The following is a 26,846-nucleotide window of genomic DNA, read 5'->3' on the forward strand; positions in this document are numbered from 1 at the left end:
TTTAAACAGAATTGAGATTGGAATGAAATTGAATTGAAATGTGCACGTATTTTCAGTAAATTAGTTTTAACTTTTTCTGGCTCTTCATTCATTTTATTTAATTCATCATCATTTGGCATTCGGATTTAGTTTTTTTTGAATTCAATTTTTTTTAGCCCGCTTAGCTTCAGCAGCAGTCGCTAGCTCGGAGAACAATGGAATCTCAATCGCGCTTTGAGGCGACGGCAGTGACAGTTTGATCTAAGCGACTTATAATTTATATATATACATCTATATATACATATATATATATATATATATATATATATTTTTTTTTTTGTACAGCATCGGACGGATCTTAAACCAAACTTGGGAAACAAAAACCCCGCAACGACAAAAGAGAGCAAATAATCAACGCAAATATGCGGCCCAAAACAGAGCAAAAAGGAAGGAAAATACAAGATGAAGGAAAACAAAAAACCAGCAGCAAAGCTGAAATTCTTAACTTGGCTGGCAAAACAAAAGAAAAGTATGCAAAAGATGGTCCCTTGATTCAATGCTGCGGCCATTCGACCAACCGACCAATCTCTGTCCTTGGCTTGCGACTGGGACTTGGCAAATCAGCCGTAGAATGTCTTATCACTGCTGGACCGACGGAGCTGTGGATGCTCTGTGGGTTCGGGTGGGTGTCGGGACTCGTCTTACCGTCTAAATAAGAACCGCCAACAACAACAACAAAGTGAGACAAAACTTGAAACGTTGCGAAAAGGTAATTGTTGTCGGGGAGCAAAAAAAAAAAAAAAAAAAAATTAATCTGGCAAATGCCGTTGGGCTGCCCCTCGCCATTCCCTTCGGCCTAGACAGTTGCTGCGGACATGCAGGTGACATCCACCTGGGCATCAACTGGTAATATTCCCACTTGAAACAAAATAAATGTAAGGAAAAAAAAAAAAAATAAATAAAAATAAAAATAAAGAAACAGAACAAAACAAAAGAAAAAAAAAATCAACAGCAAAAGTAATATAAAATTCTTTCTGCTCTAAGGAATTCAATATCTGCAAGAACTTTAACAATTTTACTGTCGGATTCCTTTCACCCGTTATTGTAGTTATTTTTTGTTGTTGTGTTTTTTTTTTTTTTTTTTTTTTTTTGTGATTTTAATAAGATATTGTGATTGCTGTGACATCTGCTTTACTCTCTCGGTGCACGACAAGTGCAAACGCGTGCCGTGGAATCTGGCAATAATTAAAAAAACAATTCGTTCCGGGGAATATACCTTCTACATTGTGCATCAGCGATTTAATAAACAAACTTTCATTATTAAAAAAAATTTTAAAAATTTCCATTTCAACTAACATAATGACTATATTGAACAAGTAAGAAGGCTCCAGTCGAGACTGCTCGACTATTAGATACCCTGAACCCTCCAAGCTAATGTTCTAATCATTCTGGACTTCTTTTATGCACACATACCTATACATGCACTTATAAGCACGTGCTCTGCTGACTGCGCAGTTAGCAGCGGCTGCGCTTGGGCTGCGCTGCAATGTGAGGAATATTATGAGAATTTATTTCTTGAATAATTTCTTTTATAGACATACAATCTTATTGAAACATTCAGCGTAATCATATGGTTAAAATGTGTGCACATTCCAAAGCACAAGTCTCTAGTACTTGAAATGCGTTTTTTACAAATTGGTAGCGAAGGTAGATTGCAAAATCTTTGTTAACTTTATATACAACGCAAATTTGAAGTCTCCAGGTCTAAAAGTGTTCAAATTAGGCTGAAAAACAATGTCGATTTTTCGATTATTCTCGATAAAAAAGTTATTGGACGAGTTATCGAAAAAATAAGATAAACTTGTTCTGCCTATGGTATACACGAGTATGCATGCCAAATTTCAGCTCTCTAGCTCTTATATCTTCTGAGATCCTTTTGCTCATACGGACGGACGGACGGACGGACGGACGGACAGACGGACAGGGCTATATCGACTCAGCTCGTCATCCTGATCAAGAATTATGGGGTCTGCGATGATTCCTTCTGCCTGTTACATACTTTTCACAAAACCATTATACCCTGATTTCCCATTTTCAATGGGTTCAGGGTATAAAAAGCGAACTAGTTCTTTTAAAATCCCATAACGAAAGTTCGCTTGCGCACCTCTGAAATATGTTCGTGCCTTGCTCAGCATCAAACAATCTAGTAGTCTGCGTGGTTGATGTCACACTTGTATGTCAACTCAAATATGCTGATATAGCTTCAAATATATTGTAAAAATTAACCGTCTTACAATAAAATGGGAAGACGAAATTTAAAAGCTCAATCGGTAATTTTTTATATTTTTTACATTTTTACATTTTCGAATATTATTAAATGTGAATTATTTAAATGTGAATTAATTTAGATACACGGCGAAAGGGTTTCTCCCGCCCAGAATATGCAACGTAAGTGTTAAATTTAGATATTTAATTAATATGTATACATTTATATAATATATGGATACATTTCACATATTTTGTCTTCCAACAGCGGTTTCTGCTGCCAGTGCTACTAGCGCTGCTGCGGCTCCATCTATTGCAGGAGCAGTACCACCAGAAACACCAGAACGTACTCTACCGCGTCGGCGGGTAAGTTTTCCTTTTTGTGTCAATGCACCAGCTACCACTGATTCTTATTGCAGGGACGTCCACGTAACAGTGAGTTGAACTCGGGGGTTATGGGAGAAGACAGTGTCAATAACACGAATGTCACAAAAAAAGTAATGCAGCGTTCTATAAAGAAACACAAGAAGCTTGTTCCCACTGTCAATAATGGCTTTGAACGCGGTCTCAAGCCAGAAGTTATCTTAGCCGCATTTCCTTACGAAAACGATCTAATGTTTGTCGTAAAATTTAAGAATCGTAAGCTGCCAGAATTAATAACTGCCCAGCAGCTGAAGGTGCTTGACATAAGACTGCTAACTCAATATTACGTAAACAATCTACGTTATCCACATAATGAGAAGCCTACGATGTAATATTGTTTAAATTGGCTTTAATTATTGTCCGAAAATAAAAATATAAATAAAATACCAAAAAATATTTCGAAACAATTAAAAAAGTTAACATCAGTTGCATCGATCGGGAGATCGGGATTCGAACCGCGACTTCTCGATCGAGCGTCATGCAGCTAACACACTACGCCACCTCACTTCTGCTAGTGGCGCTGGCAAAACTCAAATAGATTCACTAACTAAACGAAACTAACAGCTGATGTAATTCAACGAATGTTTCTAGAAGAAGTTTGAATGTATGTGTGCACACGCATACGATGCTGTTGAAGCTGCTGCACGTGCGTTTGTTAATTGGCCAAATATTTGATTATTTTTTATTAATTTTTGACTGAACGGAATTCAATGAAACTTTCAGCATATGATCTACATATTATATTGAATATTTGAGAAATTTAAAAAAAAGAAAAATCATTCACAATTACCTATAGTGGCATCTGATTTGAACTTGAATGTTTTTACTCGATAAAAACATAACGGGATGATTTATCGAATTTTATACGGTCATTTAAAAAAAAAATTGAAGTCTCTAGCTCTTATATCTTCGGAAATAGACGCTTTCAAACATACGGACAGACGGACGGACGGACAGACGGACAGATGGACAGACAGACAGACGGACAGGGCCAAATCGACTCAGCTCGTCGCCCTGATCAAGAATATATATACTTTGTGGGGTCTGCCACGCCTCCTTCTGCCTGTTACATACATTTCAACAAAACCATTATACCCTGATTTCCCATTGAAAATGGGTTCAGGGTATAACAATGCTGCAAAATGCGCTTTAAATATTTTTGCTGTCAATATAGTGAGTTCTTGTACATATAAGCTTTAAAATCTGACAGAAAAATTAAAAAAGAATATAAATATGTAAAAATTTGAAATAAATTAAAAAAATATTATAATATATAAATGTAGGTATATTTTAATATATGCATATATCAGAGGGTGGGATAAAACTTAATGAAAACATTTTAATACAAATTGAGCTCAATTAAAAACTTCTTTATAAATAAATTATAATTTTTATAATTATATTATAATTTTAACTATTTAAAATAATTAAACTAAAAAATAAAGAAGTAAAATAAAACTACAAAATAAAAATAGAAAAATAATTTTAATTTAATAATAATAGTAAAGTATTATATTAATTATTATTTACTTTTTAAAAAATATTTTAATAGTTTAAAATAATCAAACTAAATCAATCAAAATAACATAAAAAAAAAAAAAAATGGAAAAATAACTTTAATTTGATAATAATGATAAAATATTATATAAAATATTTTCTAAAGCAACGTTATTTTTCATAAGTACTATAGTGACATTTAAAAATTTTAATTAAATAATATAAATTGTAAAGTATACGTAGCTATCATATTTATTTGCTTTTAATTTTCTCTGCTCTTAACTATAGAGTATTTGTAATTTTTTTAAATTTATTTATTTATTTTTTTTTTATATATATATTAAATGATAAATATCAATAAGTAAAGCAATATATGTATCAGTTTGTAAATAATGTCTACTTATAGCTAATATCTATACTATACTATAAATATAGATATATAGCAACCAATATAATTATTAAATAATTTTATGTATTTTCTGAAAAGTTTTATACGCGCTCTGTGGTTAGCCTGTCGATCGGCTTGACATGTAACTTAACTTATGCATGTGAGTGAGTGTGAATATGCTTGTGTATGTGTACGTGTGTGCATGTGTGTGTGTGTTGTTTACCATATGTATTTGAGGCCATAACTTACTTGTCACGCTTGGGCTTATCCTCGGCGCTGTCATCCTTCATGAACGAGGGCTGCAGGCTGAAACGTCGGCGCAAGTGACGGCCACGCATTTTGTTGCTGTTGTTGTTGTTGTTGTTGTTGTTGTTGCTGCTGTTGCTGTTGCTGTAAAAGGTGCTGGCTTGGCAAGGGATTGATGTTCCGCTGTTGGCTGCAAGCACAGCAAACAGTAAATCAGGCGAAAAATCCCGTTATATGGCAATGTTGCCACTGTTGCTTTCCCTCTCCCTCTCTCACAATCTCCCTTTCTCTCCTCTCTCTCTCTCCCTCTCTTTCTGTATCTACGTTTCTCTTTCGCTGTTGCGTATTTTTATCCTTTTTGGCTTTGTGACGCTATTTCCAGTGTTGCATAAATTTCAAAGAAGTCGCGCAATGCACTTGATTATTCAATATATTTTGAGCTGTTGCCCTTTGTATTGCAATCGTTGGCTCAATAAATTCTATGCTTTATGCGTGCCAGGGACTTTCGGGAGGGACACTCGGGTAGTATGTATCTTCTGTATTTGCAATGGTTTTTTGTTCAGGGCCCTGTATGCCTTTTTAAGTTGGCTTAGTTCATTACTTATTAGCCCGACAGCGTTTTATGCAAATATTTGTAGCTCTCGTTTCGTTTTAATTATGTGGCCCGACCAGCTCCACGAAAATGTAAATGTACCTGCAAATTGAAAATTTCCGTAAGTTGAGTGCGAGAAACACAACAACAACAACAACTACAACAACAAAAAAAAGTAAGAAATGGGAGATGAAGCAGAACAAAATGGCCATAAATTACACACTGTTCAAGTGTTGAACAGTGTCAGACAGAGATGGCAGCAGCCAGAGCGAGATAGTTACGCCGGGGCCTTATTTAATTGTAGATAAGTATGTATGTACCTCGCATATAAATATATATGTGTACATCCACATTTACAGCTAGCTTGAAAGCAGTTAAAGCCTAAATACCCTAGCTATACTGAAAGTGCTAGGCGAAGTACCCTCGCCAGTGTTGTGAAATTATACACAGAATCAGAACTTTTTCCTACCCATAAAATGCGTGTTTTACGACACAAATTCGATTAAAGGCCAAAATTATATAGCTCTTTGTCACGTAAAATTCGTGAGCTCTCAGCGTGCTCTTCCGTTCGCACCATTTGACTGGGCCAAAAGAGCTGCAAAAGATTTACAATTTGCATACAAATTATATTTAACGTGCAAAAGCGATGCGATACGACATCAGTTTTAGTTTTCCCTTTCACAAGTTCAGTAACAAAAACTTGAAAAGGAACTTGTGTGTATTTAGTTATTTATACATGATTTGCATTTCGTTATATTTGTTTTCTATGCATATTCTGGTACGAAATGCCAGACAGGGCATAGTTTGCATATTAAATCAGAGGTTTTGATAGACTCCGCTGAAACTAACTTTTGGTCAAAGATAATAGATAACGAAAAAGATCTACATAAATTTCAATAGAGCTTTTAAATTTGTTAAAAGGGTTTTTAAATAGGAATATAAAGAATATAAAATTTAAATTTTAATTCAATTTCAACTGGATAGAATCATCATTGAAATTGAAGTTGAAATTGAAGCTGAATTGGTTCTAAATAAAGCAGATTTGAACGTGAGCTGAAACTTAAATGAAAACCATCGGACCTTATCAACTGCAGAACACTCATTCAGATCCATTTTCATTTCCATTTGCGGTGTGGCATGGCTCCAAATCTCTAGCAATTCTCTTACAGCTGGCTTCTGAGGTACCGGAAAATTAATTTCTCGACTTGATCTTGACACTTTATAAATCGAGGGTGTACTTGAGCATATATTCCAAATTTCTCGTGAATTGAAACCAATATACTCATTTCATTTTCTTGAATGAGTATAAAATTTATATGAAATCTAGAATTAAATTCTTGTATTTAATAGGCATAAAGCTCAATTTGGCACAAAAATAGCTAAACTTTCACGGAATCAAAACAGAATTTTCTAATAATTGAAAATATAAATAACAACAGCAAAATAAAACAATTTCAATAGTTCAATTTTGGATTTAGCCAGGCTGTGGCTCGCAGGCAAATGATAGAAATTCTTGTTGGCTTAAGCTAATTCCATATAAATTTCAGCTACAGAAAGCTGAAAATGTTTGTGTTGTATTTGGTTCTTAGCTGGATTGAGTTGTTGGGAAAACTGACCGGCAAAAATTAAAGCGTAAGACTTCTCAGTCACTCGAGTTGTAAAAGCGAAAAGGAAAGGAAAAGTTCTTTGTTTTCTGTTTTTTTTTTTTTTTAAATATGAAAATACCCTGTTAAGCGTGAAGAATTGTTGTGCACTGCGAGCTCAGATAATTAAACTTAAAACGAGAACATTTGCGAAAAGTTTAACAGTTGGCATCTGCACTGAAGTTGTGCGCAAAGTAATTAGACAAATTTATGTGGGGCGTGCAACTGAAAGCTGCTGCTTAATTTTGTTTATGTTGGCCGCCAAGCTGAGCAAAAGTAGCTGAAAGCCGACACCCGCAGCACGGAGAGACAGAGACAGAGACAGACAGACAGGCAGCGAGACAGGCAGATAACGGGAGACGAAGAGAGCGAGAGGGTGAGAGGGCGAGCAGCCAGCAGAAATGAGTAGCACATGGTTAAGAAAACTCAGTTGGCAGCTTTGCAGACATCATTTTCATTTTCATTTTCATTTTGTTTTTGTTTTGCTTGCGCCTTGCTCTTTGTTTTTTTTTTTTTCAAATTAAATTTTAAGCAGCACGACCTGCGTATACCTGCACTTAATTGTCATCGAATCAAACAAGACTTAATTATCAATTACGTGAGTTTTGGCTTAATTGAACATCAGGCCTGGAAGCTACAGAAAAAAGTTAAAAGTTACAGCCTAATATACCCCATCGGACGGCCGGTGCATGGCGCGGTCCAACGATTAAAACAACTTAAGGGAAAAGTTTACACAAGGCACAAAGGCAAAGAGCAATAGTTGGTAAAGTTCAGAAGTTGTACCAATGTTGTACAAAGGAACCCAGAGCTCCGAATTCCAGTATAACAGGACAAATTTAAATTTAAATGAATTGAAATTTAGGAAGAACACAATTTGAATAAATTGAATTTGATTTAATTGTGCTGGATGTGCATTTAATACAAGCCAAATTGATGTATATGGACATAATCTATGAATACTCCTCATAGATTATGGCCAGAGGCGATGGCGATTCAAGGAACTCGACCTTATTCAGCACATATTGAATTTCTAGTTAAATTATTTCAGATTATCAAACTGACAACATATACTTAAGCATGTATATGTGTGAGTGTGCGTGTGCGTGTGTTTGACTTATTGAACTATAATGCAAACCGAATTACGACCAAAGCACACCCTCAAGGTAGAGGGTGTAGACCACATTTAAACGCCGAAATTCCACGAAAACCACAACAAAAAAAAAAAAAAAACACAACAAACACACATGCATACGCACACACACACACACACACACACTCACACGCGCACGCACATGCATACGTTATTACGTTGTCCGGCAACTCAGATTTCAGATCTCATTAGCCGACAACTAAAAATCAAATTATTTAAATGCCATCAAATAGCATTTGGAGCCAAAATCCCATTCCGGTTCGGCCCCCATAAGTTGCACTTGAAACTGATTCAATTATTGCGGCATTTCACATGCCATTTGCGGCCGGATCGAAAGCGCCGTCAACCCCAAACGAAAGTTTACACCAATTTCAATTGATTTAAAACGAATTCAATAAATAGAATCGAGGATTGAATGCAGGAATTGACCAGGCTATATAATAAAATAGCCCATTAGCAATTTATTGAAGGTCTAAGTATTTTTTGAATATTTAAATATATATTATATAATCAAGTATTTAAATAGGAGAAGTGACTTGAAAATTCTGATTCGTTTAGCTGTAAAATTAATTGATAAAAAAATGTAAAATTGTTTATAAAAAAAATTAAAGCCACAGCTCGAAAATAACTGTTAAGCGTTTTATTCTTTGCGCTCGATCAGCTAAGTCAACCGATAAAATCATTCACACACTCTCTCTCTTTCTCACACTCACTCATTTTTTCGCGCTCTCTCTCCCTCTGAGCGAGTGCCTTCGTTTCTTTCTTTTCGTTTTCTGTTGAGCGCCTTGGGTCTGTTCCGCTTTTAACGAACATCATTTCGGCAGCGATACGATTCACGCTCTCACAATGCATTGACTCGAAAAGTCACTGCAAGAGGTCTTCACATACACACACACACATATGCACACAAGCATTTTACGTACGCTCTCAATGTGTTTAGCGAGCGCAATGCTTGCCTACATACCAACACATATGCAAAAGTCTTTATGCTGTCAGTTGCAAGCCGAACCTAAACGAACTTATAAAAGAGCCGACTCAGTCGGTTGCTCACTGAGTTTTCTTTCTCAAGTGTAAGTGGAAAACACCTATTTGCAGACACCGAGAAACGATCAAGAGTTATTTGTGAGCTTAGATCAAAATTAAATATAACAATTAAATATAAAAAAATTAGTTTAAGCTCATAATAAATGATACTAAACAGAAGCATATTTAGTTAGGGTTATTTAAATTAGGACTAAATAGCTATACAAATTTATTTAATTTTGCAAAATTTTGTATTCTGAAGCTTGAAAACTGAAAAATCAAACTTTTGGTCAAATTTTAGGTTTTTGAGATTAGCCGTTGTGAGCATAAAAGATTAAAACATTTTTATTTTATTCCGATTTTAGAGGCTTCTGCCAGGAAAAAATATGTATATATAAGGAAATTCCATAAAGCACCCAATCATTTTTAGAGTGTATGTATGCATGTCTAGCTTAGCATTTATGCATACAAACAGACAGAGAAAGAGAGAAACACACACACACACAAGCAGATATACATACATACATACACATTTAGACAGCTCAACGGACATCTGATCATTGCACAAAGCCAGTATTCTATCTCTTTCCCACTCTCTCTCTCTCTCTCTCTCTCTCTCTCTCTCTCTCTTTCTCACTCTCTCTCTCACTCACTCACGCTATCAACAAGTATTAGTAGATTTATATAAATATGCTTTGGGCATGTGAACACCTAGAGAATAATGTTGTCAAAATATGTAGCATACTTTTTGGGGCATTTTCACTGCACACAGCAGACGAGCATAATTGTATTTAAGGAATCGGCCTGGAGTGCCAGTGGGAGCAGTTATTCGATTGCGCCATGAGGATATTGAGACTGTGCAGGTTTTCTTGTGCTGCTAGCCTCTGATTTTTATTTACTTTTGTGGTTCCCCTTTTTTTTTGGCTTGCTCCGGTGGTGAATCTCGAGTCTTGGGTCTGATTGGAATGGCTGCTTCTAAAGGCCTGGCTAAGGCCTAAAGTCCTCTCGGCCCCCGCACCTGTACTAGGAGTAGACTAAAACGCATCTTGACCTCAACATCTGCCTCTTCTCTTAATAACTCATTAAGCCTTGCCCATATTTTCTACCCTCTAAAATATCTTTTCTTAGTTATGTCTTTAAGTAGATATATAAATTAATTAAACTCCAGTCTGGCTTCAGGTGCCTAAAAAGTAACGGTACGTTAAACTGTAAATAAATATTTCAAAATTTAAATAATATGAAGCAAAAAAAGGATGGCTGCTTAAATGTGCTTAGGCATGCCCAAGTTTCGGTGTTTGGCATGCGGGCGAGTGGGTGAGTGGGCGAGCGTGGTGGATGGCTGTGGTTGTGTGCGTCTTAAGCCGCTTTTGGGGGGGTGGAGCACAGCTGCCGAGGAGCTGCTCTTGATAACTTTCGTTGCGGCTTAGACGCAAAAATTTGCTCAAGTTAAACTAGTTGAGAAATATTGACTGCAGCCAGTTGAGTAAATGGATTACAGTTGCAAGACCTGTGTATAGAGTGCTTGTTGTTGTTGTTGTTGCTGTTGCTATATGAGTAGTTGCATTGCGAATTGCCTGCGGTCTGCGCAAGCCAACAGCAGAGATAGATTGCTTGATGGCAAGTCCAGTGAGCAGCAGCAAATGTTTTTGCGGTTTCCATGCCAGCTGAATTTGAGGTCAAATTTGGCATCAACTTCAGAATCAAATTGCAAATTCCAAAATTTCAAAATTGCAAAATTGATGTATATATCCATTTCTACGGCTCCGACTGTGACCCAATTAAAATTTCAATATTTTTGCATTTGCTAAATGCAGAGACAGTGCTACATAATTGCCAGTTAGATATGCAGCTCGATGGGGCAATTTATTGCAATTTCAGTTTCATTAGCAAGGCAATTGATCTGAAATTTTGGCTCAAATTATATATTGATTTGGCAGTTAATATTATATATATGGATGGGATAATGGGAATAATAAACAGGGACTGACATCGTAGAATATATTCAACCTTGCGCTTATTAGTTTTTTCATTCAAGAGAATCTCAAAGAGGGAAGCGAACTATAAATTTTTCTTAATCGATTATTTTCTGGTTTTCTCTACTTTTTTCGCAGCAGCGGAAGAGGCGAAACATAATTCAATTTGCCCGACATGCAACGCTTGATTTGCATAGCTTATCGGCCCAACCTTTTCGCAGATTATATTTCCTGCCGGCCAATTTGTAGATTATTTATTAGCCTGGCTCGTTTACTCAATGCAATTTTCTGATGAATAGCCAAGCGCCATAAAAGTGCCGGCTATAATAAATAATATAAGCATAATGTGGATGGATGGCCGCGTAGTCTTACAACCGTTAAGTGAGCAAGCAAAGAAAAAAATAAAATAAAAAGGAATGAGAGAATGAAAATTACAAAAATATTCATTGTGTTCACACATACATACATACAGGTATATAAACTGTATAAATATGCATATAATGTTTGTGTGTCTGTTTGTGTGTACATATAATAAAAAATAGAGGAGCGCATAAAAAGTACTTACTTATGTACATATGTAGAGGAAGAGAGAGAGAGAGAGATAGAGTAAGAGAGGGAGATAGTGTTGGAAAAAGTGATCGAAGGAGAGGAAGCTCAAAGACTTGAGAGAGGGAAAGAGACGGAAAGAAGGAAAGAGAGAAAGAGGTAGAGGGAGAGAATGAGAAAGGACAGGCGAAGAGAAATAAAGAACAACTGGTAGAGTAAAATAAATAAACATGAGAGAGAAAGAGAGAGAGAGCGGAAAAGAGAGAGAGAGAGCGACATTAAGCTAGAGAAATATATAGTAATGAGAGAAAGTATATGGACGCAGATAAATAGCGAAAAAGAGAATTAGTAAGTGAGAAGAAGCAATTCAGAGAGAGAAAGAATGGGGAAGGGAGGACGCAATGCAGAAAGAAATAGAGATATCCCAAGAAAGATAGAAGGATGTTTAAAGAGAGATAGAGATAGATGAAAAGATATATAAAGAGAGTGAGAGAGAGAGATACATCAATAATTGTTAAAGAGTTCGATCAGAGGGCTAAATGTGCGCTCAATATGAATGATTTATGTCTCTCAAAGGAAGCAAAGCAAAGTAAGGGAAAAAGAAAAACTCCAATGGATAATAGTGTAGAAGGCGTCAATCGCAAACCAAATCTATGTAAAATTACCAAACAGAAAATGTATATTTTTCAAGTCTAAATGCAACGCATAGATTAAATTCCAACAAAACATTTTGTATATTTTAACGAACTTATTTGAGTGCAGCTGCATGCTTCAGTAGATAAGAGAATTATTAGGTTAATTTTGGGAAAAAGTTCATAGCTGCATTCTCAGCACAAACTTGCATAGTAAAGTTGCTGAAGAATAACTAAAAAACTTTGTTGTAGCTCTTATTGTTGTTGTTGTTGTATATAATATAGTTAAAAGCATATTTAAAAAGGGCTTAAAGTGTGGCCAGCATTGCTGTGCAGCATCAAAAGAATCTATTGTGCGGGACTTTCCATTTTGGACAGCTTTTATACAGCTACACACCTATGCATGTGTGTAGCTACAGCTGTGTGTGTGTGGGTGTGCTTACTCACAAATACATATTCAGAGTTTTAATAATCCCAACGATGCAGGCCACATCCGTGTCGAGCAATCTACACACAAATATGCTTGCTTATTTCTATTGCTATTTTTTTTATTATTCCTACTCTTCTGTCGTTACTAAATACCAGATTAGCTCTGCAGATGTGTGTGTGTGTGTGTATTTATATGCTTAAATGCATTGACACATCTGCTTTCCATTGGTCGGTCGAAAGTATTCGAGTCAGGTGCAGGGAGGCTGAATTGAAAAGCATAAACGTGTATGGCACAACGCCGCGACCATAAGGCTATTATAAGTCCCAAACACACATACATGTATGTGGCTATGTGTGCGTGTGTGTTTACGTTCGCATAAGTATTTAATGGCGCCCTTAAAAAGCGCCAAAGTGTGGCTGAAATTGGACTGGCTTCGTACAGAATTTTGGATTCATCGCATGCATTTGTCCATTTTTGAAATCGTGGCACCTGAAGGTCGTTGCGCTGCTCACCGAAGGCATCTGCTGCTGCTGCTGTTGCTGGTGATGCGACTCGAGCAAGGTGGCTGGCAAGTCTGCCTTTTATGCTAACAATATCAGCGAGCTGCTGCTCTTCAGCGCCGAATTTACGTGCAATTAGGATGACGGCCGGGAACGCGCAGCCACAATGAAGCAACGACCCTGGCCAATGCTTGCAGCAGCCGTCAAGGCTGATGAAGTAGTGGTAGAAGAAGAGTCCCAAATTGAACAACAACAACAAACAACAAACAGAAAACTACAGAAGAAAAACGTAAAAAACAAAAACTGCTGAGAAACTTGCCAAATGAGAAATCTAAGACGAACAAAGGCCCAACAAAAACATGGTCTCAAAATTATTGACAGAAATAACAAAACACTGCCGCAGCAGCCACGACAACAACAACAACAACAGCAACAACAACAATGCAGCATGATAATAATAATAGCAACAGGCTGGCGGGCGACTACAGCAGCAACAACAACAACAACAACAACAACAGCTACAGCAACAGCAACAGCAACTAAACAAAGATAAACAAAATGCCTTTGGGGCAGCTGGCACAGACGAAACATTTTTAATGCGACAAAAATGCTAATGAATCAGAAAGCAAAGGAATCTGATGAAAAACAAACAGACAATCAGAGTCCGAATGAAAATGTTAAAAGGTAATGGAAACACAAACACACAGAAAAAGGGACAGCAAAAAAGATAGAGAGAGAGAGAGAGAGAGAGAGAGAGAGAGAGAGAGAGTGTGAGAGAGACATGGCCCAAAATGGACGTTCAATTGCTTGCGTGGAGTAGCTTAATGGATATTCGAATTTGAATTCGTATCGCAGCCTAACGACGACGCTGAATGGATTATGCGTCTACCGTGCTTGATTAGAGATGCGCGTGTCGTGCCGCCCAGAGTTGCCTTTAAATCTGATGAGCGCCATTTTGTAGAAGCTAACTCAATTTAAGCCAAGCCAAACACTTGTGGCTCGTGCGCCCGAAGACATTGCGACTCTGCGGACGGACGAACAATTCACTGTGCTGCCCGGGAATGTATTCACTGTAAATGTGTGTATTTATGTATGTTTACTTTGAATGTACATACATATATTCTTGATTAATATAACGAATTATTAGTTAGTTCGGTTCTATAAAACTTCATCCTTCAGTTATGAAATTTTATTTTTAGTCTTGACATGGCTAAAAGACATCAAATATATGTATAATATTACATACATAAAATATTATTATAAAAATATCATTAAATAAATATTTAAAAAACAAGTAGGAAAGCTCCAGTCGAGACTGCTCGACTAGGAGATACCCTGAACCCTCCAAGCTAATATTCTAATCATTCTGGACTTCTTTCATGCACACATACCTACACATGCACTTATAAGCACGCGCTCTGCTCTGACTGCGCAGTTAGCAGCGGCTGCGCTTGGGCTACGCTGCAATGTGAGGAATATTATGAGAATTTATTTCTTGAATAATTGCTTTTAAAGACATACAATCTTATTGAAACTTTCAGAGCGTAATCATATGGTTAAAATGTGTGCACATTCCAAAGCACAAGTCTCTAGTACTTGAAATGCGTTTTTTACAAATTGGTGGCGAAGGGGGCGTGGTATATAAACTCTGTAGATTGCATTAACTTTATATACAACGCAAATTTGAAGTCTCCAGGTCTAAAAGTGTTCAAATTAGGCTGAAAAACAATGTCGATTTTTCAATTATTCTCGATAAAAAAGTTATTGGACGAGTTATCGAAAAAATAAGATAAACTTGTTCTGCCTATGGTATACACGAGTATGCATGCCAAATTTCAGCTCTCTAGCTCTTATATCTTCTGAGATCCTTTTGCTCATACGGACGGACAGACGGACGGACGGACGGACAGACGGACAGGGCTATATCGACTCAGCTCGTCATCCTGATCAAGAATATATATACTTTATGGGGTCTGCGATGATTCCTTCTGCCTGTTACATACTTTTCACAAAACCATTATACCCTGACTTCCCATTTTCAATGGGTTCAGGGTATAAAAATCGAACTAGTTCTTTTAAAATCCGATAACGAAAGTTCGCTTGCGCACCTCTGAAATATGTTCGTGCCTTGCTCAGCATCAAACAATCTAGTAGTCTGCGTGGTTGATGTCACACTTGTATGTCAACTCAAATATGCTGATATAGCTTCAAATATATTGTAAAAGTTAACCGTCTTACAATAAAATGGGAAAACGAAATTTAAAAGCTGAATCGGTAATTTTTTATATTTTTTACATTTTTACATTTTCGAATATTAACTAAATGTAAATTAATTAATTAATTTAAATGTGAATTAATTTAGATACTCGACGGAAGGGTTTCTCCCGACAAGAATATGCAACGTAAGTGTTAAATTTAGATATTTAATTAATATGTATACATTTATATAATATATGGATACATTTTACATATTTTGTCTTCCAACAGCGGTTTCTGCTGCCAGTGCTACTAGCGCTGCTGCGGCTCCATCTAATGCAGGAGCAGTACCACCAGAACCACCAGAACGTACTCTACCGCGTCGGCGGGTAAGTTTTCCTTTTTGTGTCAATGCGCCAGCTACCATTGATTCTTATTGCAGGGACGTCCACGTAACAGTGAGTTGAACTCGGTGGTTATGGGAGAAGACAGTGTCAATAACACGAATGACACAAGAAAAGTAATGCTGCGTTCTTTAAAGAAACACAAGAAGCTGGTTGCGACTGTCAATAATGGCTTTGAACGCGGTCTCAAGCCAGAAGTTATCTTAGCCGCATTTCCTTACGAAAACGATTTAATGTTTGCCGTAAAATTTAAGAATCGTAAGCTGCCAGAATTGATAACTGCCCAGCAGCTGAAGGTGCTTGACATAAGACTGCTAACTCAATATTACGTAAACAATCTACGTTATCCACATAATGAGAAGCCTACGATGTAATATTGTTTAAATTGGCTTTAATTATTGCCCGAAAATAAAAATATAAATAAAATATAAAAATATTTCGAAACAATTAAAACAGTTAACATCAGTTGCATCGATCGGGAGATCGGGATTCGAAGCGCGACTTCTCGATCGAGCGTCATGCAGCTAACACACTACGCCACCTCACTTCTGCTAGTGGCGCTGGCAAAGCTCAAATATTTGATTATTTTTTATTAATTTTTGACTGAACGGAATTTAATGAAACTTTCAGCATATGATCTACATATTATATTGAATATTTGAGAAATTAAAAAAAAAAAAAAAATCATTCACAATTACCTATAGTGGCATCTGATTTGAACTTGAATGTTTTTACTCGATAAAAACATAACGGGATGCTTTATCAAATTTTAAAAGCAAACTCGACGTCCGCGCTGTATATACGGTCATTAAAAAAAAATTGAAGTCTCTAGCTCTTATATCTTCGGAAATCGACGCGTTCAAACATACGGACAGACGGACGGACGGACAGACGGACGGACGGACAGACGGACAGGGCCAAATCGACTCAGCTCGTCGCCCTGATCAAGACTTTGTGGGGTCTGCCACGCCTCCTTCTGCCTGTTACATACATTTCAACAAAACCATTATACCCTGATTTCCCATTGAAAATGGGTTCAGGGTATAATAACTTGAACTTGGTTTATTTTTCACAATAATTTATTTATTTGTTTTTTTTTATGAACATTTTTTTTGCGCCTCAAGGTGATATTACTGGTGTACAGTTTTGCCGATTTTTTTTTTGTCATCCTCGAAGCTTTTAAAAAAATACTTTTTTGGGATCTTGTTGACCTCTTGCTTTTTGTTGCTGTATTTCTATTTCTCTCGTCAATCGTAGCGTTGCATCGTCCTCTCATGGGCCCTTTTCAGTTTGGGAAACAAGAAAAAGTCATTTAGGGCCAGTTCTAGGGAATATAGAAGCTGCGGCACGACTGATTCTTGTTTTAGATGCCGACATTTGATACAGATTCTTTGTTCCATTTTTTTTGGCATAGGCAAAGATTAAAAAGTTGGAATAAATGACCAAACTTCCCAGCTTAAGTTGGGGCTAAACAGAAAAGCGAATATCGAATATGAAATATGCCGTATGGTACAACGAATATCGAATATACGTAGCTCGTTTATGAACAAACCTCTCATAAAATTAGTCCTTTACCCAAACACATTTTTTCCTTTTATAAACATTCACTTTTTTGTAGTAATATCTTCATAATACATATTATATACCAAATTAATTTATTGTTCACAACCAATTGTGCATAAAATATTTGAAAATAAATATCTCAGATACAGGCATATTCATATGTATATGTCTGCAAAAAAAAAACAATGTTTTTATTATTTGTATAATTTGTAATTGAAAATTTGTTTTGTTAGTCTATGTAGCACTAATGTAACTAATAAGTAGAAGCAGCCCGGCCGTGTATACACATTGTCAAATGGCTGTCGGGCCCTTCAGTTTATAATGAATATAATAGATTTGACAGCTACTTAATTAAAATTAATTTTGTTTGCCTTTCTACTACAAATATGTTGATTGAATTCGAATCTATCAGCAAAAAGGGCAATTGAGTGAATCCAACTGTGTTGTATCCTCGCCGAGGATGCACTAGCTACCTACTGAGCTATATGGGTTAGTTTAAGTAAACGACGCTTAGTCATGCATACTTAACTGCAGCGGATTTAGTCGTTTGTTTTCTGCGCTCAATTTAAGCCAAAACGATTTGCATGTGAAAAATAAAGTGCAACTCCAATGCGAGCTAAATACCAGGTGTATGTGTGTGTGTGTGTGTGTGTGTGTAACCTGACTTATTTGCTGAAGCAATTAATGTGATGGCTTAAGGGCCATCAGGGCGGTATACCGCTATATCCGAGCATTTTCGGGGCTTAATCTCAAAGCTCCACACAGACAAAAACCGGGGGCTTAAGTAATTATGCATGCCATTTGTTGCTGTTGTTCTTGTTGTTGTTGTTGTTATTTTCTTTTGTTGTGCTTTTGATATTGTTTTTCTGTATTTGTGTGCGAGTGTGTGTGTGTGTTTGTTTATTTTTTTTTTTTTGGCATGGCATAAGCGATAAGCGCAACCAGCACGACAGCAAGACAATTCAAATGACACATAAAACAAATACAAATACGCATGCAAAACACATGAATACAATTACGTATGGTTTGCTTCTGTGTGTGTGTGTGTGTGTGGGTGTGTGTGTGTGTGTGTGTGTGTGTGTGTGTGGAGACATGGGCACATGCAAATTTATCATTTGTGTTGGCACAAATTTGTGCCTGCCTTGTGAATGACATGAAAAAGGCAATTTAAACTGCAGATACACATACACGCACGCACTCACACACACACACACACACACACACACACATACACAGAGAGAGAGAGAGCAGCAGCAACACTTAAGTATGCGAGTTCTGCTCCACAAACATTGACGTTTCGCATTAGAGCAGTCGACAGCAGTGCGCCGCTGCCGCCGCAGGCATTACAACAATTTCATACATATACATATAAGCTGGCACACCCAAACACATACACACACACACACAATAGTAGCAACAACCAACAACCAGGCGCTTATCAGTGGCTACAACAATCAGGCAGGCAGGCAGACAAGTTGAACTCAACTAGAGCCACTGGAGCGGGACACAAAAAAGCAGTTGAGCAGCAGAAACAGGAGACAACGACCCAAACAGCCAAATGACACACATACACATACACACACATGCACAGGCACGCACTTACACTAGCTGGCATACGCACTAGGCACAAAGTCGTAGACCGTTATCACTTATGGGCCGTTGCTACACTTACTTAGTCAAACCATAGTGCACAGTGGAATGCAAATGAGTTCAAGTTGATTAAAAGACAGACGGCGAGAGAGCAAGGGAGAGAGAGAGAGGGAGTCGGAGAAGACAGAGGAGCAGTGAGTGAAAGTGACAGAGACATAACCTGAGTAAAGGAGAGGGGGATGGAGAAGAGAGAAGATGCGGAAAGAAGAAGAAGAGATAAGAAGAATAATGTAGAGAAGGGCCAGGAGAGAGAGAGAGAGAAAGAGGGCGAAATAGAGAATGAGAGACTGAGGAATGAGAATATAGCAAAAGAAGGAGGAAAATGAGTGAGAGACAGAGAGAGGAAGAGAGAGGAAGAGGGAGAGAAGGATGAAATGGAGAGAGAGGAACAAAGATCGAGATATGAAAAGTGGCAGAGAGAAAAAGAGGGGAAGAATGCAAAAGAGAGACAAAGAGTGATAGACAAGCCGACAGAGACAGTGAGAGAATAAGCGAGCGAGTGAGGGAAAGAAAGAGAGAGAGAGAGGGAGAGAGAGAGAGAGAGGGAGAGAGAGAGAAAGAGAGAGAGTAGTAAACTTACAGGAATCTGTATCTGTATCTGTCATTATAATGCTCACAATAGTATTATGAACCCTATTGTGAGCATTATAAATACACTTATACAGATCCTGCATAATGTTAAAAAAATGATCATGATGATAACACTTATGCTAAAATAATAATGATGCGAATAATAATGATAAAAGTAATTGAGTCAACGAATACAATAATAATATAATAATAAAAATAAATATAATAATAATAATATAATAATAATAATAATAATAATAATATTAACGGCACTATATAAAATTATTTACACTGATGCTAATAATGACAAAAAGAAGATCAATATTAATAATAATAGAAATATTGATTGTAATATCAATGCTAATAGTAATACTAATAGCAATAATAATTATATGCGAATTCATATTCTGACTATTTAATGCAAACATAGAGCATCATTAATCAACTATGTAGCAAACACTCATCTTATTCATGCTAAACTCATCCTGATTATCTAGCTTTAAGGCTAAATGTATTATGGGCCTACTTATTCTGCTCCACTGTGCAATTGTGTTTTTTCTGTTTTCTTTAGGTTTCTTCACTTGTTTTACTTTGGATTGTTTTTGGTGAGAAAACGTTTTCCACTGGCGTGCTCCAAGGCGGCTGGGGCCCTAATGTCGGAGGCTGGGTTGGGTCTGTGGGGCAGCGACGACGGCCGCATTGACAACTTTTTGCTCGGTTTTATTAGCAGGCGACTGCCTGAAAATTATGGCCTCCTTTGTGTGCCTGTCTCTGTGTGTGCCTGAGTGTTTGCCTTTGTGTGTGTGTGTGTGCATACTTGTACTAATGAGACAATTTTCACTAGTTTCGTGTGCGTGTGTTGACTTAAATTTGATCCCTAATGAACTGTCGCTCTGACTTGTTGCTCTGCGGCTGCCCACAGCGACAAAAGGCGCTTCTCATGCCCAGCCAGGAGTCCACGAGTCCACGAGTCCACAAGTCCACGAGTCCACTAGTCCACGCTTCCTCCATGGGTCTCTGGGCATACGAGTGCTCAATTCTCCTTCAGCTGTCACATTAGCTCGCCTTTATTGCCTCTGTGTGTGGTGTGCGTGTGTGTGTGTGTGTGTGTGGTGTGTGCGGTTGTTGTAAGCGTTTCAATTAGTGTTTGGCCAACTACCAACGCCCCCAACAACCAACAGACACGCCCCCTCTGATGGCAAGCTCTATGCCAAAGAAGTGTCTGTTTGCCAGCCTGCCAGTATCCTGTCCCATCTGCCCCGTCTGTCTGTCTGTCTGTCTGTCTGGCCGTCCTATTCATATGTGAGACTGAGCATTTAAGTGCACAACTCTTTAACAATGAATATGAATATATATGAGCGTCAATCTGCCTCGCCTACTCGTCCACTTGAGCAGCCCAACCTGCGTTTAATGCCCTAAATAAATATGAGTTAGTTATTTAAGTTGTGCCACAGTCCGTAAGGGGGGACGATAGCGGGTGGCGGGTGGCGGGTGGCGGTTGGTTCGGTGGTTCACTGGCTGAGTGGCTGAGTGGCTCAGTGTTAAGTCTGCTCCAGGGACCAGCAGATTAAAACTTTCTGTATACATGACCAAATCATGTCGATGTCAGCTCTGCGCTCGGCTCCAAAAGTGGCCCAGAGCCAAGCGCCTGTCTGCTTTACATTCCTGGATTTGACTTCGTTCATATGAGACTGAATTCAAGTACAAGCAGGCAGCTTATATGATACACTGGATTTGACTATCGTTGTATAAAGCAAGTCAAGTGTCGCCCGAGAGGAAGATGAAGTATGGCATTCACATTGGCGTTTATCTCTCAGAGCCTGGAGAGAGCTACTCCGACACAATTATCGGCAATTACCGATTGGCAATCGTTGGTGCTGACCAAAATGAGATGCTTGTACGTTAATCAGAAGTGCACAAGCCATTGGCTTTGCGATTACTCATGAGAGAGATAAAAACTTTGCCAGCTAATGGCCATAAAAGCCAGCGACGCGTCGCTTTGGGCCTGTATTGAATTTGCCTTCGTGCCGACTCACACATAAAATGGCGCTTTTAATAGGCTGCCAAATAACATGAAGCAGAACATCCTGCACATCTCAAGTGGAAAGATATACATATATGTATATACGCCCAGCGGAGATCCTAAGAGATCTCTGTGGTCTAAGAGCTCAGACTCAGATGTCTTCGAATACATCAACTTTTAACGACTGTTGAAATTTTGCCAGCAAAAAAAAAACATGTATTTGAATGGAGTGCATTCGGCTGTGTAATACCCGATCAGCGCACTAATATGCCCGCTTTGGCAGCAGTCGCAGAGAGAGCATGTGAGCACGGGCAGCAACACTTTAATTTCGGCCAATTTTCATGCAGCAGTGCCAATGGTAATGATGACGATGATGATGGGGCATGACAATGGGGCGCTGCTGCTGATTATTTTTGATGACTAATACCTATAATGTAGCCTCAATGCCAATGCCAATGCCAATGGCAGTGGCAGTGGCAGTGGCTGTGGCAGTAGCAGTGGCAGTGGCATTGGCAATGGCCCTCGGTAATGCTTCGCGCTGCGCTTATCCTTATCGTGCCACTGGGCCAACGGTGAGAGCAAAACAAAAATATAAAAAAAGAAACACACACACACATAACCACAAAAGTACAAAAAAGCGAACGGAAAGTAAAACATAAAACAATAGAAAACCAAATAAAAATTGTATAAATATTTTTATCACCTTATCGATTGCAATTACTGTTTGGCATATCAGTAAATAAATTAAAAGTAAAAGATGAGCAATGCATCATAAAAAAAAGGCATAGAAAAAGCCAAAAGTTGTATAGGCGAAGCGTGTATACTCTAACCAAGCAGCTGGGAAGTTGCTATGAAACAAATGTGGCTTATTCGAAGTGCGCATACCCTAACAAAAAACTGCCGACAGTTGGGTTCAAATTTGAAATAGTTTCTTGCATTGCATTTATCATCAAGTCGTTTTTTGATATATGAAAAAATAAAAGTTTATCCGTAGCATTGCAACTCCCTCTCCCTATCTCTCTCTAATTAATGAGTTGATGCAACTCATTTACAAGCTGCCTGAAGGGCAGCTCGCAGAATTGGGGTCGTTCGCGTTGCGATATAAACCAAAGCAATAACCGAGTAGCAATAAATCATTAAACACAAACACACACACAGCACAGGTGGATTAGAGCAATGCGCTTAACAAACAGAAGAAGAAGAAGAAGAAGTAGTGGAAGAAGAAGAATGAAAAAAACGTCGAGCTAAACAGAAGTTGAGCAAATTAATTGAATCGTGTGCAAGCTGCAGCGAGCTAGAGCCAAAGCAGCTCAAGGCGACTTCACTCGAATCTCTAACTCAATTTGAATGGCTTTATTATTTATAGCAAGCGAACACACACGCACACACACACACACACGCACACACATTCACACTCATACGCATTTAGCTAGAAAATATTCATTGAATTAATTATGACAAGCGATGAGTTTATTTATGATCTATGTAGATTACAAATACATTATCGTTTTGGGCCGGGTGATTAGTTCGATTATGCGGTAGCCACTCGCCACATTATCTGCACAGTTCCGGCATGCGAATGCCACGATAACATGACTAAACAAATAAGAAAGTTCAGCACTCATACACCTCTCTATACATCATATATCTCTCTCTGGTCTGTCTGGTTTTTGGTCGAATGTCGAAATTACTTTGATTCTGGTTTTCTAGCAAAGTTTTGCCACTTGAAATTCTGCAGTTGAGGAACTCAGTTTTGCTCGTTCCGCAAATTCTTAATTACAAACAGCAAACTTCATTTCGAAATATCTGCCCATATATGTATGTATTTATTATTTTATCCAAGCATAAACACAATTATTTACCATTCAAACTTTCAACAAACATATTTCCAACAATTTTCATATTTTTAATTCCTATTTTGTTTTGCATGCTTCAGCTTCAAATTCAATTAGGAATTTTTTAAACAGCACACAGAAAATAATTATTTTTAATTTCAAATTTAATTTAATTTACCTGGCTTTTAGCACAGCTGCATTCGGATTCCAACGGCTGATTCTATTTAGAGTTTTGTTTTCTCTTCGGATTTCGAAACACTTCAAAAAAATAATCAAAAATGCACGCAATGATTTCAAAACAAATTTCGTTTGTTTGGCGAACAACAACAAAAAAAGTAAACAAAATAATTTTGGAATTAACACTCAAACACGATTTGAGTTTGGCTCTGATTGTAATTCAGTTTTGTGGCTAAATTCGCCAGCCTTTGACTGTTTGTTGTACTCGTTGTTGGTGCTGTTGTTAATGCTGCTGTTGCTGTTGCTGCTGTTGCTGTTGCTGCTGAGTCCGTTACTTTGGCACTTGGTTCGCACTTGGAGCAGCAGCGCTTAACAACACACTGCTTCAGGTTCCCGGGAAAAACTAAACTGTTGTTACACTTGATGCATGCGTTCAAGCAGCGCCACGGCCACAGCCACAGCCACAGCCACAGTCAACGGCACTGCGATTGCCATACGACAGTCGAAACTCGTCGCTCGGCTGGCACAGACGCGGCCCGAGCGGCCAGCCGAAGGTGCGCACAGCGCGTATAAGGGGTTGTGGCGCTTGGCATTGGGATCGGGGGGCTTGCTGGGGCTATGGGGGCTAGCTGTTTGGCACAAGCGCCACAAGTGCATGCCGTACTCGTGTGTGCTAATGCCCGTCTGCTGCTCCGGCTGTCAGTTAGTCAGGCCGTCCGACGGCCAGCCCCAAAAAAACCGAAATTCAAATGCCAGCTGCCGCCTCGCTGCTTCGCTGCCTCGCTGCCTCGCTGCCACGCTGCCAGCTGTGGACCAGGCTGGGGAAATGCCGTGGCGAAAGCTTGCTGAATAGCCTGAAAGTAGGCAAAGCTTTTCGCCGCTGCAAAGCTCACATGCAACAGCTACTCCCATATACACACATACACATGAATGGCATACGAATGGCATGGCCATGCATTGATAACAGTTTTCAAAAGACTCTTTTCTGTTTTCCAAAACTCACGTGGAAATAGCAAATTTCTAATTAGGAGCTGATATTTGGCATGTGACTGGATAAAAATTGAAGTGTTGCTATTAACAATCAGCTCGGCTCAATGAGAGTTATACGAGTGCTAAGCATAGAATATAATGTGAGACTCATAGACTTTTATTTACTAGCTACTAATTCGTAAGCTTCATATTCTTAGAGCTCCTTTTAACATCTATGCACAAATCGTCTTATATGGATTTCATTTATACTCTTTACCAGTCCGTTTATATTATATTTAAGATAGAATATAAAATGAGACTCATAGACTCTTATTTTCTAGCACTTGTAAGCTTCATATTCATAGAGCTCTTTTTAGTGCTATGCACAAATCGTCTTGTATAGACTTCCTTTATACGCTTCACAAGTCAGTTTATAGAGTTTTCATAAATACTTTACTATTCACAAATCAAAGCAGAGTCCAAGTAGTTATTGTCTATTAAATGGGGCATAGTTTTCCACTGAAGAGTTTCATATGAAGCAAAGCTCATTTAAGTCTGCTACAGTTTAAGCCAATATTCGCTCATACATACATCATTATCATTACATAGATCATTAGCAAATAATATTACCAGATTCGAAAGCAAGCTAATAATAAACTGACCTATTCACACACCCCTCCCACCATTTTAGTTTCTAAAATGTTTAAGCACTTAGTTTCAAGCAGTTGCTTTGCATACGAACTATATGCAATAACTTTAAGTTCAACCTTGTTCAGCATGAAGCCATCTGGCCGCAGGTGATATGGGCGGCTGTAAATGAAGGTGTTTGCATCGCTCTTGACTGGCAGCTGGTGGGTCGCAGTTGGCGTCTTGCGCTTGTTACTTGTTATGCGGCCATCATATATAGAGTTTACAACTGCAGCGCCATAAATCTTTTTAATTAGCTGATAAACAGGTCGGATACGCGATTAGGTTGCATAATGCATATTCTCTTAGCACTCCTGCTCTGCGGCCGAGCCGGCTTCAGTTCGGCTCGAGCCATCTATGGCAGCGCCTTGTGCTCTGGCTGCCGCCACAGCGACAGCCACAGGCAGGGTCGCTGCCATTGTTCGCCAACGTGAACCGCGTTGACATAATGCGCTTATCGCAACGACACGGCTATAAAATTGGCATTCAAAGCGCATGGCATGCGCATTTGCAGCACTGGCTCAATAATTAACACGCTTCGAGTATATTAAAAGAGCGACAGTAACAGCTGTGCGGCTGGACCAAGCCACTCGGTGTGTGTGTGTGTGTGTGTGTGCGTCTACTCATGCATTTATAAATATATGTATAATTTGATGAGCATTACAAATGCACCTTCATGGGCGCATCGTGCGTATGCGCAATATATTTCAAATAAAAGCGGATTACTGATGCTGTTATTAGTGCCAGTGATGCGACTCTAATTCATGTTATCAATGCTATTGTTATTAATATTTGCATTGCTATTAGCATTGCCATTTGCTCCAGTAACACAATCATTTGAATAGAGCTGCAATTTCTGGATATATTGCTTTGCACTGTGGGCATAGACTCTAAATATGATCGGGAATTTGTTGGAATTATTAAGCACAAATAAATCAGTATTGAGATTTTTTTAATTGTAGAAAATTTGATCCTTATTATAGTATAGTAAATAATCATAATATATAATTACAACAAAAATTATTGTAAGATACATTCATTAGATATATAAGAAATAATTAAACCATAAATGTAGGTTATGGTAAAAAAGAAATGATTTTTATACCGAGTTAGGTATAGGACCAGGAGATTAACTGATAGTAATGGCACACTAGGTCCTCAATATAAAATTATATTGGTTTCCAGGTTGCATCTCTGCCCTGCCCTGGTCTCGTTCCATGAAATCCCTGGTCTACAAGTACTTCTTAGGTGAAATAAGCTTGTAATCTGTATTAAGACTTTAGGCTCGGAGCATTGACTCCTTCCCATAATAGACAGGAAGGGTCTACCTTAACAATGGCTGCCTGCCATACATCATCAAGGACTCGCCCTCTAACAGGTGCATTATCACTCGCTTGAAATTCACTCAATCTGCTCTGAAATTCTACTGAACTCAAGCTTAAACAAAGTCGCTTTCAAATTGTTATCAGACTCTCGACTGCAGCA

At 38.2% G+C, this 26,846-nt stretch overlaps 1 protein-coding gene and 1 long non-coding RNA gene across 2 annotated transcripts in view; one reads left to right on the forward strand and one right to left on the reverse strand.

Annotated features, from left to right (window-relative positions):
- The window catches only part of LOC108618315 (ras-related protein Rap-2b), a 55,958-nt gene extending 31,772 nt beyond the window's left edge, over positions 1-24,186 (reverse strand). Inside the window, exons 1-2 of the mRNA XM_089473527.1 lie at positions 23,707-24,186; positions 4,802-5,492 (exon numbers count right to left, since the gene is read on the reverse strand). Coding sequence (XP_089329653.1) covers positions 4,802-4,890 — 89 coding nt within the window. The 5' untranslated portion in view covers positions 4,891-5,492; positions 23,707-24,186. The remainder of the gene's footprint in view (positions 1-4,801; positions 5,493-23,706) is intronic.
- Positions 2,158-2,581, forward strand: LOC149267931 (uncharacterized). The gene is made up of 3 exons (XR_016271099.1): positions 2,158-2,309; positions 2,388-2,427; positions 2,513-2,581. It is a non-coding gene; the product is annotated as an uncharacterized LOC149267931 (long non-coding RNA).
- Positions 24,187-26,846: the final 2,660 nt, after the last annotated feature.

The sequence above is a fragment of the Drosophila arizonae genome, chromosome X (genome assembly GCF_054131065.1).
Source record: "Drosophila arizonae isolate 15081-1271.41 chromosome X, UAZ_ARI_1.0, whole genome shotgun sequence".
NCBI lineage: Eukaryota > Metazoa > Arthropoda > Insecta > Diptera > Drosophilidae > Drosophila > Drosophila arizonae.